The sequence below is a fragment of the Penicillium macrosclerotiorum genome, assembly GCF_028827735.1.
Source record: "Penicillium macrosclerotiorum strain IBT 26536 chromosome Unknown utg000009l_segment0_segment0, whole genome shotgun sequence".
Lineage (NCBI taxonomy): Eukaryota > Fungi > Ascomycota > Eurotiomycetes > Eurotiales > Aspergillaceae > Penicillium > Penicillium macrosclerotiorum.
In genome coordinates, this window is record NW_026643088.1 from 63,939 (window position 1) to 79,549 (window position 15,611).

At 49.7% G+C, this 15,611-nt stretch overlaps 8 protein-coding genes across 8 annotated transcripts; 4 read left to right on the plus strand and 4 right to left on the minus strand.

Annotated features, from left to right (window-relative positions):
- Positions 1-15: 15 nt before the first annotated feature.
- On the minus strand, positions 16-1,095 carry N7462_009191 (RNA recognition motif domain-containing protein; the record flags this gene model as incomplete). Its single annotated transcript, XM_057080905.1, has 4 exons — positions 16-276; positions 340-741; positions 822-973; positions 1,038-1,095. 4 exons carry the CDS (start codon positions 1,093-1,095, stop codon positions 16-18), a joined length of 873 nt encoding a protein of 290 aa, XP_056929742.1.
- A 1,089-nt stretch (positions 1,096-2,184) lies between these two features.
- On the plus strand, positions 2,185-3,504 carry N7462_009192 (uncharacterized protein; the record flags this gene model as incomplete). Its single annotated transcript, XM_057080906.1, has 1 exon — positions 2,185-3,504. One exon carries the CDS (start codon positions 2,185-2,187, stop codon positions 3,502-3,504), a length of 1,320 nt encoding a protein of 439 aa, XP_056929743.1.
- Positions 3,505-4,410: 906 nt separating this feature from the next.
- N7462_009193 (uncharacterized protein) lies at positions 4,411-5,911 on the minus strand (the record flags this gene model as incomplete). Its single annotated transcript, XM_057080907.1, has 2 exons — positions 4,411-5,272; positions 5,343-5,911. 2 exons carry the CDS (start codon positions 5,909-5,911, stop codon positions 4,411-4,413), a joined length of 1,431 nt encoding a protein of 476 aa, XP_056929744.1.
- Positions 5,912-6,232: 321 nt separating this feature from the next.
- N7462_009194 (copper chaperone CCS1) lies at positions 6,233-7,221 on the plus strand (the record flags this gene model as incomplete). The annotated part of the gene is made up of 4 exons (XM_057080908.1): positions 6,233-6,250; positions 6,318-6,390; positions 6,479-6,613; positions 6,701-7,221. 4 exons carry the CDS (start codon positions 6,233-6,235, stop codon positions 7,219-7,221), a joined length of 747 nt encoding a protein of 248 aa, XP_056929745.1.
- A 971-nt stretch (positions 7,222-8,192) lies between these two features.
- Positions 8,193-9,084, plus strand: N7462_009195 (uncharacterized protein; the record flags this gene model as incomplete). The annotated part of the gene is made up of 2 exons (XM_057080909.1): positions 8,193-8,405; positions 8,470-9,084. The coding sequence occupies 2 exons, from the start codon at positions 8,193-8,195 to the stop codon at positions 9,082-9,084; spliced, it is 828 nt and encodes a 275-aa protein (XP_056929746.1).
- A 138-nt stretch (positions 9,085-9,222) lies between these two features.
- On the minus strand, positions 9,223-10,143 carry N7462_009196 (uncharacterized protein; the record flags this gene model as incomplete). Its single annotated transcript, XM_057080910.1, has 3 exons — positions 9,223-9,560; positions 9,624-9,748; positions 9,896-10,143. 3 exons carry the CDS (start codon positions 10,141-10,143, stop codon positions 9,223-9,225), a joined length of 711 nt encoding a protein of 236 aa, XP_056929747.1.
- A 1,094-nt stretch (positions 10,144-11,237) lies between these two features.
- Positions 11,238-12,792, plus strand: N7462_009197 (Major facilitator superfamily domain general substrate transporter; the record flags this gene model as incomplete). The annotated part of the gene is made up of 3 exons (XM_057080911.1): positions 11,238-11,476; positions 11,543-11,555; positions 11,605-12,792. 3 exons carry the CDS (start codon positions 11,238-11,240, stop codon positions 12,790-12,792), a joined length of 1,440 nt encoding a protein of 479 aa, XP_056929748.1.
- Positions 12,793-13,643: 851 nt separating this feature from the next.
- On the minus strand, positions 13,644-14,028 carry N7462_009198 (hypervirulence associated TUDOR domain-containing protein; the record flags this gene model as incomplete). The annotated part of the gene is made up of 3 exons (XM_057080912.1): positions 13,644-13,733; positions 13,783-13,845; positions 13,933-14,028. 3 exons carry the CDS (start codon positions 14,026-14,028, stop codon positions 13,644-13,646), a joined length of 249 nt encoding a protein of 82 aa, XP_056929749.1.
- Between the last annotated feature and the right edge of the window lie 1,583 nt (positions 14,029-15,611).

A 15,611-nucleotide genomic window follows, 5' to 3' on the forward strand; every position in this document is an offset into this window, starting at 1 on the left:
AGTCACCTCGGGCCATTATCGCCGTTGTCTATTGCGGTTCTGTTTCTGTTGGGGAGTATCCACCATCATCTGGTCACTGTAGAGTCCTGACTGCGACCCCATGGGGGTCCCCTGATCACCAAAACCGTAGCTACCATCCTGGAGCGAGGGATCTGCCCGACGACTCCGTCGCTGGCGGTCTGCCTGTTCTCGAAGCTTGTTAAAGGAATTCTGGGCCAAGGTAGACGTGCTGGTTCCAGGTGGTTGTAATTTCATAGATAAAATTCTTCCATCGGCCTGCGATTGGTGATAGTGTTAGCATAGATCAGATGAATAGGCTAAAGATGGGCTGGCCCTCACCCGTTGGCGGTCGAAGTTTGCCACGGCCCCCTCAGCAGACAGCTTGTCCTCATACTCAAATTCTGCGGTGACTGTGGGGTGGTGGGAAATGACCCGACAGCTCATCATTGGCCCCGAGACAGGCTCTAGTGCAGACTGAATATCGGCAGCAGTAGTCCCAGGGGCAAAATTGCTTCCAATCACTACGAAGGGGCCCGACGCACCCTTGATGGACAGACCGCCGCCGGGTTTGCGCACATGGGCTTGACCATGACCGCTCTCCAAAACACTCAAGAGGCGTTCTGCGTTCTGGCGCCGCTTGTTTGTAGGCTTCGTGCGTGAGTCTGTGGGACCGGTTGTAGCTGGTGCCGGGTTGGGCTTTTTGGTCTGGTTGCGTGGAGTGAAGGTTTGGGAAGTTGTGCGCTGTTAGCTCAAAGAATATGGTCAGAAATCATGTGTTGATTTGACTATGTGGAAAATAAGATACCTGGGGAGGCACTCACCTTGAGGGGGCCGATGCGACTGGCCAAGCTTCCTGGTTTCGCAGCTGAGGCCTTGGTTATTGCGCCTGGTGCGCTTGCCCTGCGGCCTTTCTCCTTTCTGTTCTTTCCAAGAAGCTGGTTTGCCAACTGTTCATTCTGCTTTTTCTGGCGATCTGGATTGCATATGGTGTTAGATAGTGCCAGACAGGCGATCTGATTGAGACAGCAAGCAATTACCAGATTGAATGATGGCATCGAAAGACACCGCGGATTTGGGTGCTGGCTTGTTCTTCATGGCGAGCGGGAATCAGACAGGGCTGAAAAAACGAAGAAAAGACCACAGAATAGGAGAGATGACCGATTAGACGTGCAACATATGATAAGGATGTTGGAGGAATGGAAGTTTGCGGGCCAAGGGAGGATTGGAACGGAGAAAAAGAAGCTCGGGAAGCCAAGTGGGTCGCGGATCAGCGCGCGCTTGCCTGAACACCAAAGCCAAACAAGTATGCAACACTTGTTTTGTGGACGCGAATGTTTTGGAAGCCACCATTAGTCCATAACTGTGTATTCCTGAATATGCTGCGTCTGGTTCTTTATGTATAGCTAGATATTGACAGGTAGGTGGGCAGGTAGATAGTTGACTGTCCCTCAGATAGAACTCAACGTAAGACAGCCCAGTGGGGGTTTGAGGGCCGTATAGATCCATGTCTTTTGTAAACTTGGAAATGAGGCGGACTTTCCCATTTGAGGAGACCACAACCTGCTCCGGTGGCTGTTCAGCGTGTCTTCTGCTGACCTTCACTGTACATACATGAATCTCATCACCCATCCCATCATCTACTTTTGTGCACTCAACGCGGGTTTATCGATTCGATCTTGACTTGAAATACCTAGACATTGTTGCAAGACCAATGAGTACAGCAAGTCTGCCGAAAGGTCTTGGACGGGGGCGAGAAGAATTACCCCGGCGGAGCCAGACCTTTTCACTCTCCTACGCATTCCGTTCGCCCAGCAAGAGAGGAAGGTCAGTAATGCAAGCCGAATATAAAAAATACACAAGCCTGAAGGAATTCACCACTCAGAAATAAGCTCTAGTGTTTTGGAATCTTCAGAAGTACAACCAACTTGCCAGGAAAAGATCCATTACCCTGTCTTCAATCCTCGAGACCCCCGACATAACCCAGCAGCTGCAGGAGAAGCCTGGCGTCGTTCGGATTCTCAGACGTCCTCTTCAGACTCTCAGCCTTCTCGACAGATCCATTGGGTTCAGGACTTTCCACGACGGTCACTGCACAAAGCACGATCGGGGTTGCTAGCCTTACGAGCAGGGCTTTTGCGGCGCTCGACTCGTCAAGACAGTGACCTCGTGGTGCCGGTCGTTGATATGTCCTCAAATCAAGGACATAACCATCAAGAAACCTATGGGTTCTCCAGTACGACCCAGGAGGACTTGAGCTTTGGGTTTGAGCTGTACAGGGCTCGTAGAAATCATCCCAGAGCCTCGAATGAGACTAACTCCGAGGAATTGAACCGAGTGCCTTCGTTCCAACCACTGGAGAATGCTGTTTCTGCCCCAGAGCGCTTGCCGAGTTCATGCACTACAATCCATGGTCCAGAAGACGCGGAGCTTCCTATTGTGAGTATGACTTCTCATGAAGCATCCGCCCTCGACTTGACTCTCACCCGTGCTACCAGTCCAGGCCCTTCTCTCGACCTGGAAGACCGCACCGACAATGGGCAATTGGTCGTCTCCAGGGCACGGAATATCACTACTGTTGATTCAGTTCATTCAGCGACTTCAATAGACTGGGAGACAGTGGGATCCTCTGGATCTTCATCAATATCCACGTCCACAGATGAGGATATTGGTGGAACGAGTTTGTTGTGTGACGCTCATGGCTTGGGGCTAGAGCTGCAAAACGGCACTCTGGAAGGGTTTGCAGGCAGCGCATATGATCAGCATTCAAGTCGATCTAGGTTGTCAAGTGCGTCGAGCGATATCTCCTCCTCGGACATGAAGCAAGATGAAGAGAATAGCCCCAAAGGGTCATTCGCATTGCCAGACTACGACACGGCAAGTATTGCAGGTTCCAATGCATCTAATCGACAACCATTCATCTTCACTCAGTCTGAAGCTTTCGTCACACAAGAGAGGCTAGATCAGGCCCGCGAAGCATCTTACTCCTCACCCTCTGCAATTCCTCTTCCACACTCCCGGCAATGTTCTGCAGAAGTCGGGATTGCTTTCCCTGGAATCTACCAAGAGCTGCTTGACCAGTGGACAAGAGAAGCACAGGGAAACCTTGAAAACTATGCCCACGGCGGACAACACAGGGCACATCGTCCTTCACAGCTCCCCATTATTTCATTAACACCAGAAACACCGTTTGTGAGAGAAGCAGCCCGGGCATCGTCGTCAACAGCGCTGCTTTGGAGCTACGAGAATTTGGCGTCCCTGGGAGCCCCTGCCCCTTTTGGCACCTCCCAGTTCGTGTACAGAGCATTTGTTCCCCCATCATCTTTCATCTCGCCTCTTTCTTTGACGGAAGACATGCAAGATTCCGGAAACGTTCCATACACCATGCTTAACCCCCCAGGTCACTCGGATAGTGCATCGCAACCACATAGCAACCGTTCTTCTGACGCACGCCATTCATTCGGCCTCCATATCTCTCTGAGGAATGTAAGTATACTCGATCAATGAAACGGCTGTCGAATTCAGAAAGGGTCTAACAGATGTCTCAGGAGTCTGACCAGAGGCGTACTCTCGAAAGGGCAATAAGTCCTCAAGAGCATCAACAAGGCTCATTTGATCAACACAACCCCCTTCGCAGTAGTCATTCTCTATCCTCTCTCGGAGTATGGGGCGCAGAGGATTCTCAGTGTGACTACTCAGAGGTCTCAACAAATTCTACTCGCCACAACACCACTTCAGATGGTGTCACATCACGCACGTCCATGTCAACAGCTCCATGGTCCCCACTCGACTCTCCTATTGATGAAGAGGTGCTTTTCTCGCATCACCGAAGCGAGTATTGGTCTGGGGATGGCAAACACAGTAGTTACTATCCTGATCGCGGTGATCAGCCAGTCAAGGTCACCAGGCCAGTCTTTGGAGACGGACACATTTACAGTGGCCCGGGTCTTGACCGAACCCCATCCTCCAGACTTCGAGAAGCCACCCAAATGATGCCTGCAAGAGCTATTCCACGACAATTTCGCCCAGATACCCGAGCGCAGACCGAGAGAGGGGAGAGCGAATCAACTGGATGACGAGTGTAGCTCAAAGCATAACACTCACACCGGGTCCCTTGAGAATGGTGGCAGACATACTAGGGTCTCTTTTTCATTCCATTTCACTCTTTTTCGTCTGTTCTTTCACAGGCTTTGAAGGTCTGCATACCTCGGCGGTTGCATTCCGTCATTGGAATACCCTTGCTCTATTCTTTATTTCTAGCGGTGTATATCTTAGGAGTTCGCTAGCAAGCAGTGTGTATTGTGTGGACCCTTCATTTGTAATTCCAGGATTGAACAAAGAGATTATTTCATGACATGTTGGTATCGTATTGTTGAGTTTCTCAATCGCCTATATAATTTATGTAGATATTCCTTAACCAAGGCGAAGGGTGAAGCCAGCACCAACCTCGCCCGAGTCTCCTCCAGGTGCGCCACCAAATACACCAGCAAAGTCCAGCTCGGGTGCTTCCTGGCCCCGTTTCGGGGCTTCAGGGGTATGGTGGCGTCTTCGTTTCTCCATGCCGGCCTTGGAGGGGAAAGTAGGAAACATTTCCTTAGGCTTGGGGCGGGGATCCTCGCGGAAGTATGGGTGCGCAAGACATTGCTTTGCTGTCGGGCGGGACGCTGGGTTCAAGGCTAGTAGTTCCGACAGCAGACCCAAGCCTGCATTTGTCAAGTAGGGGAACCGCGAGCGAGGCAATAGAGGCGGATTGCCCGAGGCAGAGGAAGATGTCGACGGCAGGCGTAGCGACTTTGCATTAGGCAGGGATCGGAATCCCGGCCATGTCTGCTGGGTGGGAGGTCCCGTTAGGGCAAAGATCTTGGAGACTTGGTCGACCTCATTCTTCCCCTGTAGCAAAGGTTCCTTGGTGAGGAGCTCGCCGAAGATGCAGCCAATGCTCCACATATCGATCTCCGTTCCGTACTTGTCTGCGCCTAAAAGTAGCTCCGGTGACCGGTACCAAAGAGTTACGACGAGCTGCGTCAACTTGGGTGGGGGGTCTCCGAAGTATCGCGCCATGCCAAAGTCGGCGATTTTGATCTCGCCGCGGTTGTTCATGAGAAGATTGGAGGTCTTCAGATCACGATGCATGATCCATTGCGAGTGTAGAAAATCAAGACCGCCGACGACCTGGAGAAGTAAAGTTTTAATCTCGGAAGGGAGGAACGGCTCTCGCATGTCATCTAGAAGAGTCTTCAGATCGTGTTCGAGGAAGTCCATGACGAGGAATACACTGTGCGAGAGGACAAATGGATTAGCTTGCTGGTCACCCTCCGATTGTCGAGACTTTCAGAACCACTCACTCATCCATCTTGTTTCCCATGACTACCTCTCGCAGAAAAACCACATTCTGATGTCGTGCCTCCAAGAGCGTCTGTATCTCCCGCAACCCCGTCACAGGGAACCCGTCCGGTGAGTTCTCAATCTTCAATTTTTTCAATGCAACGACCTCGCCCGTTGTGATGTCCTTGGCCCGCGAGACCCATCCGTAGGAGCCTTCCTCGATATGATTCAATCGCTCGAAGTTGTCAACGTGTCTGCAAGGGCCCCATTCGTTCTGGGGAAAGCGTAGCAAGCTCGACTGCTTTTTGTTCGCTTGTTGCGCCTCAGTCGGCGGGACATCTTCTGCACCAGAGAGTCCATCCGGATCGTTCGACAATCTCCGTCGTTTCTTGGGAGGGCCTAGATCGCCATTGGAGCCCTGGGCACCATCGACCGGCTGTGAGGAAGCCGCCTTTGTGCTGGCTTCCTCAGCCTGGCGCTGTTTCTCAGCCTTGGCGCGGCGCTTCTCCTCCTTCTCACGTTTGCGTTGCGCGAGAATCGCTTCGGTCTCGGGGTCATCGTCTGCCCATCGCGATTTGGCGGCAGACATGGTTTCTCGGGCGTCGTTGCGGGACGCGGGAGTTGGGGAGATCTCGTTGTCAAGGGAGGTTCGCGGAATGACGTTTCTCTGGGGAAGGAAAACGGGCCGAAGTGCAGCTCCGATTTGAAATCAATTGCCCCCGCCGCCGCACCTGGATCTTTTTTTATCAGTCACGGAATGTGCTGAAGACAAGCCACTTGGGAAATTCAACCCGGATCTTCAGGCTCGTCTCTTTTACTCAATCTTCAGTCCTAGCGATTTCCCAACGCTGCGCGCCCTGAGCATTTAGTTCGCCCCTACACCCGGCATCGGATCTACTTCTCCCCCACTATGATTGAGCCCTTCCAGGTGGGTTTGCAGGAACACCCATGGATCTTCTGAAGGTGTATGCTGATTCATATGATGGTGCTCTCAGACGACCTTCGCGGTCCCCATGACCTGCGAGGGCTGTGTGAAAGACATCTCCAACTCGCTGCACAAGGTGGATGGTACGATCTTCCCCGCGAGATCCCCGCGATGCGCCTTGTTCCCTCTGCTCCGACGACCCCTCTAACGATACGGCTGATGTCGGTCTAGGCGTGAACAAGGTGGAGGCAGACCTTAAGGACCAGCTGGTATTCATTGAAGGCACTGCGCCACCGAGTTCGATTGTGACTGCAATCCAAAATACCGGCCGAGATGCAGTTCTCCGCGGAAGCGGCACATCAAACAGTATGCGCGCCCGGTCACTCTCTTGGCCCCGTCTACGCTCTTCAGGCCCGTATTCTCATATCTAACCTGTCCTCTCTTTCCTCACAGGCTCGGCTGTCTGCATCCTTGAAACCCACTCCAATACCGTCGCCAATAAGATTCGTGGCCTGGCTCGCATGGTCCAGGTCTCGTCCAACATGACCCTCGTCGACCTCACAATCAACGGGCTGGCGCCTGGAAAATACTGGGCCACTGTCCGAGAAGCAGGCGATATTTCCCAGGGCGCCGCGTCGGCAGGCGGCATCTGGGACTCTTTGAAGACCAAGGTGCTGGGGTCGAATGCCGCAGCCGAGGAGCCGCGAGGTATCTTCGGAGCGGTGGATGTAGACGAGAAGGGTCGTGGAAATGTGTTCTTGGACCGACCGGTTGCTATCTGGGAGCTTATTGGGCGTAGTATGATTGTGTCCAAGACCAAGGAGGGCCCGTTCAAGCGTGAGGACGAGAACACCCTGGTTGGGGTGATTGCTCGCAGCGCGGGCGTGTGGGATAACGATAAGATGGTTTGCTCCTGCTCGGGCAAGAATGTCTGGCAAGAGCGACAGGAGCAGGTTGGCTTGGGTATGGTTTAAGGAGGCGGGTTCACTCTCGACGCATGGCGATTATCCTGTCAGATCTCGATCTTGCGAACTACCGCAATCTTTCCTAACATCACCCCCGATATTTGCCAAGGGATGGGGAGAAACTCTACACTCACATAGCAGCATAACAACATAAGATTGGCATTTCTTCTTCGCTTGTTTTCCCCCCCGAAAATGCTTCCCGCAAGTACGTTCCCGACAGGTCATAAAGCAGGTTTCAGTCTAGACCACAACGCCGTTCAGAGAGTCAAACAGGAACCGTCGAGACTAGTGTGACCTCGGCTCGCATGTCTTTCTACACATAGCCACTATCCCGTCTTGACTGTCTTGTATCCCTGTATCCGTTATTCTTTAGAAGAATAGATAGAAGGTCTCTCTCTCTGTCTCTCTCTCTCCCCCCCCCCCCCCCTTCTAACACGTTAGGACCATAAATTACCTCCACCAGGCAGGGTTCTATATGATGCATTCGTTGTTCTCTGCATGAAGAACCTAGTCCCGACCAATGATGCAGGCGCGCAAGCCTCGCAGGTGCCGTGTTACGTCTCTGGAAAGCTAGACCCAAGCCATGCTGCATCAAACTGGATGCGGGGGAGCGTGTCGAATCAGCGGGCATCGGGAACCACGAACCGTTGGTAGCCGGGTGACGAATCAAGCAATGCGCGCAAGAGAGGGGGAAAGGTGGATGCAGGCAGAGAATCACATCGAACCAGCCCCCGTCTGGGGTTCAAATACTGGATGAGCGATCGCTGGATGTCTGGGGCATCATTTCTTCTGAACGTGCATTCTCCCGAAGCTTATCACCAATGTACTGGAGCCGTGAAGAAACGTGCAGGATCGAGCCTCGGGTCTAGATTCAGTGACTAAGGCATCACGTGGGGCCAGAGCATCTCCGCCCCGCGGCTTCACGACTTCACGACTCGACTTCAGTCGGTAGACGGGCCCCGTCTCTCGATGAACTCGAAATGCTAGCCCCCAACTTCCAACTCAACTCAGTACCGCCGCCTTTGCCCGTAAACGACACCCCTACCTACTCCCCGGGCGAGGTCCCCTCTTGCGGAGGCCATGGGACCCTCGAGATTTTGGCCGTCACTCGATTCCTGGAGAGCCGTGGGATTGAATGTTGCATTGTCGGCGTCTCCGCACTAATTTTCTACGGCGCAGGGCGGGTGCGAGATGTATGAGTCCATTTCCCGTACCCCCGTGTCGCAGAGCAGAACCGCTAACCGGGACCCGGCTTAGGAATGGGAACTCTGCGTCCCCGACAACCGAGTCGACGAAGTGGCTGCGCTGCTGTCGTCGGACCTGATGGCCGACCAGATCCATCCCATGCCACCACACTCGATCTCCCATCCTTTCTCCCTCAGCCATACCTACCACCGCTTCAAAGGTTGCGGCATCCACTTTTACTTCGTCCTGATGCCGGCCCATGACGCCCATATTCCCTACGGTCCCTTCCCCATCCAGCGCAGCCTCAACGGGCTCCCCTACCCGACACTACCTGTATTAATGCAAAGTTTTCTGGACATGAATGACGACGTATCGCTCTGTGATTGCATCGACGGATCAAACGTCTCCGAGGAATGGGGACGCCGACATCTCGATCTGGACGGCACGAATGATCTTCAATGGACGGCACAAATGAACAAAGTGGTTAAAAAAGCCGCTGAAGGGAAAGGCTGGCTGTTTGTCTATTACTTCCCAACCCAAACAATCAACAAACGAGACAAATGGGAGTCGCGCGTCCGCAACAAGGCCGGACGGTTGGGCTGGACGACGCCAGAACATCTTTTCGCGACTCGATTCCGCTTGAAAGGCTCCCCAGATCCGTGGACCCAGAAGCTCATGTCCTGCTAGAGAAGGATGGGAAGGAAAGAAAGAGAAAAAAAAAAGGAAAGAAAGGGAAAGACCAAAAAAAAAAGTCTATAATGAAGCAAATGAATTAAACGATCAATTAATGTCTTTTGATTTTATACACCTGTGGATTTCGTCCTGTCAAAGGCCCAGTAGAATCCTCATATTTTCCACTTGATCTGGAAACGCCACATAGGCAGCGGCATATTGGGTATAGAAGTAGCGCCGCTGCTCGATATCATAATAATCTCGGAAAGTAGGGATCTGGGCCGCGTATTGAGTGAACAGAAATTCCAGATCCAGAAAGTCTTTACTGCCCTGTTCGCCGCGCCGAAAGAACGCGTCGAGCTTGGCGTAAATCTGAAAGACTAGGCCAAGCACCAGCACCGGTGAGCCCAGCGGCGTGGGTCTATGGGGGTTGATGGGTTCCCGCGAGGATTGTAGATCCGCCGGGGTCCCCAGGTTGCCTATCGATGGCCCTGGGTCATTAACACAGTGTTATTGTCTTCTTATCGACTGTCCTGTCGTCGAGCGCAACTCACCACTGATCACTATGTCCATGCTGACTGCCAAGTCGGGGACGTGAGGGAACTCATCATCCACGCTGTGCCCGGTGTCGATGAATATTTGGACCGAGGTGCGTCCGTGGATAGCTGGGAAGTGGATTCTGGCGATCGTTAAAAAACACAGGAATTGTATACAGAGAGAGAGATTACGCGGGCAGACGAGGTAGAAAGGAAGTGACGGTGCGAGGTGTCAAGAGTGCAAAGAGTGCGAAGAGTGCGAAGAGAGTGCGAGAGTGTAAAGCAAGTACCGAGATTGCGCGGTCAGGATCTGTTTCAAATTGTCCATTGTCGTCCCCACGGTGATATCAATATCTTGGGTGCGGCGGCGTCCCCCTCTTAAATAGACGGCCCAGCCGCCAATGAAGGCGTATGTGACCTGGTGGGCCTCGAAGAGGGTCGCTATGAATCTAGCCGCCAGGCCAAGCTGCAGGAGGTCGGCGGTATTCGATGGGTAATAAAGCTCGGCGAAGCGGTCCGTATTATAGATCTCCGCCATCGCGGGCGCCCGAGAGGTTTATCTTGATAGTATGAGAAGGTTTGATGGTGCCAGCAAGTCGGTGAGACCATCGTTGCGCGCGGAATGAGGGGAAGGCGACTAATCCCTGCTGAGGTTTGGCGCCCGTGTTCAGATCCCCTGCGGCATGGTCCCACTGCTGTCAGGCTCAAGCGCCGATTGTGTTGCGATCAATCTCGTCGACGCCATGGAACAGGATATTATGCAGACAGCAAACTTTTCCAGCTGTCTCCTTTTGTTCAGAGCAGTTCGTCCTTTATTTTCTCCTTCCTTTCTTCCTTTTTCTTCGCTTCTACTATGCCCCAATTGGGCGTTTTATGGTCGAACTACTGACTTCATACTACCCCGTAGAATCGGGACGACGAGCTGGGGATGAGCCTTGGTAAGCCGGCCTTTCTAGGTCTTCAAGGTCAATTTGACACAAGGCGAGCAACCTTGCTCCTATAGACATGGGTTATCCAGTTATCAACGGCCCCTCTCTGGCCAGAATTCATTGCTGCATTTCCCCACATTTAGCATTCTCACGGTGCGCATATCACGGGATTTCACCTCATAGGAAAGTGACCACCAGGTAGGAGTGTGCCCAAGAAGAAAATTTTAACTTCTCAACTGCTCTAGACATCCTAGAGCCCATGGAGATTGGGTGTCCCTCTGAACTTAGCTTCTCCAGATGACTGTGGAAAACAAATAGATAAATTAGCTACATCAAGACTAAATATTTATGGGTGAAAAAATTCCACATTTCATTTTATTCAGTGGACGTGTCAGAGCAATCAAAGGCTAATTGATTGGCTCATAAATGTTTGATTGTGTTTTCTGTTCAAATACGTATTTTATGGTCAATAGAATAGCATGCTGCCTAATACGGCTAGTGTTCTGCCCTACTCCGCATGACGAGCCTCCCACGCCCAATGATATTTTTTAAAGCATGATGATTCATCCTGATTCATGGGCGTTAGTCCAGAAACGGGTTTAAAATATACAATTTTGATCTATGGCGCTTCCCATATATTTATACGATTCTTCGCCCGAATTGACTGTCGCTATCCAAATATTTCGATCCGTCAGAAGAGACAATGGTCGAAGAAAAGCCCAAAGGGGTCGCAGGGGTCCCCAAGGCGGAGGACAAATCGACCAGCGACATCGACTCCTCAGTTGAGGAAGTGAGCGATTTTGAATTGAGAGGACTGTCATTAGTCCTCGTTTTTGTGGGACTTGCGCTCGCTGTTTTTCTCATGTCATTGGACTCGGCCATTATTTCAACAGCCATTTCTCGTATTACATCACAATTCAACAGCACAGGCGATATAGGGTGGTATGAAAGTGCGTATTCCTTCGCGATGTGTGCGTTGTAGCCCATAGCGGGTAAATTATTTCCAAGCTTTCCGATGAAGGTAAGTTCATACCTGAAAACTATTCCCACAGATATACTGATTACAACAGGGAATGTTTCTTGGATGCCTTGCTGTCTTGCAGCTGGGCTCCTTGCTTTGTGCTCTTGCGGTCAATAGCCCGATGCTTATTGTTGGTCGTGCTATAGCCGGAGCTGGGGCAGCAGGCTGCTGCACAGGAGGGTTCTGCATTGTTGCAGTTTCTCTACCTCTGGAGAAGCGACCTTTTGCTGTCGCAATTCTTCAATCAAGCTTTGGAATCGCCACCATCATTGGGCCATTGCTTGGAGGTGCGTTTACGCAGCATTCGACGTGGCGATGGTGTTTCTGGATCAACTTGCCTCTTGGAGCCGTCACAATCTTGACATTGGTATTCTTCTTTAACCCCCCATCACGAAACTCTACAAAAGTTTCATTGATTCTTCACCGGCTGGAAAGCTTGGATTTACTCGGTGCTATCTTTTTCGCCCCGGCTGTTATCATGATACTCTTAGCTGTTCAGTGGGGAGGAACTGAATACGCGTGGAAAAGTGCGACAATTATTGGTCTTTTCATTGGAGGCGCCGGGCTAGGTGTCATCTTTGCTTTTTGGCAAGTATACAGAGGGGAGAAAGCTATGATACCTCCTCGTCTGTTTACTAATCGCATGATGTTCTTCGCCTGTTTTGCGGAATTCTTTGCCTTGGGTGCGGTCTGCATATCAATATACTATATCCCTGAGTGGTTCCAAGTTGTTAAGAACGCTTCACCCGCAACATCCGGCGTCATGTATCTTCCTCTGGCACTGTCTGATGTACTATCTACCATTATCGCCGGGGCTTCGCTGAAGTATTTGGGCTACCCGAACCTCTACATTCTGTTCGGAACCGCCCTGATGAGTATAGCGACAGGGTTATTTCCCACTTTCACTACAACCACTCCCCACCAGCACTGGATCCCATTCCAAGCCCTACAGGGTCTTGGCGCCGGAATGACCATGTCAATGCCCTATGTCGCAACCCAAATAATACTCAAGCCTGAGGATATCCCTGTCGGTACCTCGCTCCTCCAGTGCCTCCAGTTCTTCGGAGCTGCTGTGAGTCTTGCCGTCGCGGAAGCTACTTTCGAGAACAGACTTGTGTCAGGATTGGCCAGCTCGGGATACACAGAGGAAGCAATCGAGAATTTCATCAACGCAGGCTCTACGTCTGTGAGGAGCGTGGTTCCCAAATGCGTGCGTATAACAACGCCCTCACGATAACTTTCTATGTCGCAGCAACCGTTGCTGCAATTTCATTCTTGGTTTGTCTTGGCATGCTATGGAAGAGCATCAAGTCACCAAAGCCTCAGGCTTCCTCAGGTGATATAGAGGCAAAGTAATTGCGCTCGCATGTATTTATAATAGATTTGGAAAACACATGATAGAGAACATAGCAGCTCCAGACCCTGGTTTCTCGGATATTGGGGATAATGTCATTTTAATTTGCGTCATTCAGTCTGGCCAACGTAGAGTACATAGACCAGACAGTTATAGAAAGAATATTATTACTCTCTCCACACTGTGAAACACACTTCAATTTGCTTTGTTGCGAAGTATTGAAACAAGAAGATTGGTGAATTATATAATGATGGTATCTTTTCGTTGCCCGTTGAAACTGCGAATGAATAGGACCTACCTACCACTATAAAACTAGGTGAATATTATTTTGAGGACTGTTAATCTCATAATTACTAGAGGATATATATACCAGAAGCGAATTATCAATTCTAACTCCGAATATGCGTACCCTACATAGAGCTATAAATAGAAAGCAAGGAAGAAAGCTGTTGCTATGAATAGGCGATTACAATTACGTATTAGTGGGGAAGATACCACCTGCTTCTTACAATATTTAGTAAGAATTAACCGTCGTTGGATCTCTAAAAGTGGGCCTTGAGTTATAGAGAACCCCATAAATGTCGTTAACTTTCTATAAATTCACTATGTAATAAGAGTCAAGTTTGTTTATTTGCTAGGCGAATGAGAAATCCCAATCCGTGCCAAAAATTTTGAATATGAAATTTCGGCTTCAAACGATTATTGGGATTCTTTATTGACTCGTAGACCCATTCTCACATAGTTTCTTCAAAAGTGCCCATTTTGATTTCCAAAGCACCCGGATTATGCGCTACCTTTTTCCCGTCCTTGTTCTGGAATAAGATCTTGAGAGTTCCATCAGCATCAACTTGACGCAAATGTTCCCTGTCTTACCTTAGGAGGGTGCTTTAATGATAGTTCTGCAGCTCGGTTGTCATCGGTTATGATCTCTTCCACCTTTATTCCAAAAATTAGTAAGCCCAAGATATCCTCCAGGCTGACTTTTCGCGGAGAATCGCTCAATTAAGGAAAATTTGGACATACCTTGCCCTCATGCGAGCCTCCACGTATTCTTGTAAATACGTAATCTGCTTTATGAATAGGGTTGCCGTATTTGTCCCAAATATCACTGTTTTCCATATTGATTTACTATCATTTAGTTCTTTAGCAGTAAGGATCCTAGTCGTAGGAAGTGTGATCAATCTGCCGTGATAAAATGTGGTATTAAACTTGCACCTAGTGCATCAGAATGACGTGGTCTCCAGCTACGTCATTAAACATGTGAGACTATTTGCTAATAGGTGGCGCATTATCGAAATTAATTTTGTTTGATGTTCTTATATTATGTGATATCGCCATCGTCTGAATTATGTTCCAGCTGCTCATCATATCTGCGTACACCAGCGAGTCTCCTCTATATCACTCCTTAGACACAACGTAAGGGATAATCAATGTAAGAGCCAATCTGAACAATATCAGAGCGACTGGAGATGAAAAGGTAGATTGTAATCATTTGATAAAAAATATCTGTCGTTCTCAAAATCCAGTTTTCGAGCTGGATCGTGTCTTGGCATGGCATGGCTCAGTTGTCGTTCTCACTTTGAAGCTAGTCTCGGTGCTCACAATTTCTCGGAATTATCAAGATGCAACCAATGCCCCCATAAAGTTGACCGCTGTCTTTGCTACCCTGGTTCATGATGAATTTTGTATAGGAACTTGAGAATGGTTCGGGAATACAGATTCTTTAAGAGCGATTCTGGTTCTTAATCCTGGGGGTTAAACTTTTTTTTTGGGGTTTAATGGGACCAATTCAATGTGGACCCAATTGGGCTATAGCTCCATTTCATTAAAACTTGAAGTGAAGGTGAGGTTGCACAAATTACTTTGTTGTAAGTATCGACGGTAATCATCCAATGAGAGCTGAAGATCTTCGCCACCGGCAAACGAGTGAGTTGAAAGCACCTGTTGATGTGGGCCGAGGGGCAGTTTGCTAGCTGAAACTGATAGCGTACTAGGAGACTGTAATACTATATTAAACTAAATAATTATAGAGAGTCAATCCTCATTCTATTCGAATCAAGGATTTGAAAGGATCGGTTTGACCATTAAAGGTGTGCGGGGAAAGTTCGATTTCATTTTCAATGAAAAGGAACGCCCGCAGTTATTAGTTTGGGGCATTCTGTTTAGAATTCTCACATTAAATTCTAAACACCAAGGATACGAATCACCATCAGTTTTTATGGTTGGCTTTTGATGTGCATAGCGCTAAATTTGGGGCTAATGCCACACGGGGTGTTACCCTCCAAGCCAGGTCACATGACCCCAGGGCACCTTCTCAGCTAGTTCAGAGCATAACTAATAAGACCACCTTTTACATCTCCTGACCTTGTCACAAGGGATGCCACTGTGGAAAAAAGAAAATGAATCATGTACCATATTAAAACTTGTGTAGCAACCTATATATTAATCTACAGAAAACCAGGTTGTGATAAAGCTGGGTGGACAAATACCAGGATTCCGACAGGGGCTGCTACCTTTACGAGTAGCTATGGAAGTCGAAACATGAACTCTTCGATGTAATTGCTTAGACAGCTAACGAATGACAATTTTAAGCCATGCAGATTAGATTATATCTCCTATCTAGGACTCCTTTCATTAAAGTCGCTATTCACAGCGGCAAGGTATGACGTGTACGGCATGGATGGAAGTGCATCACCACAACG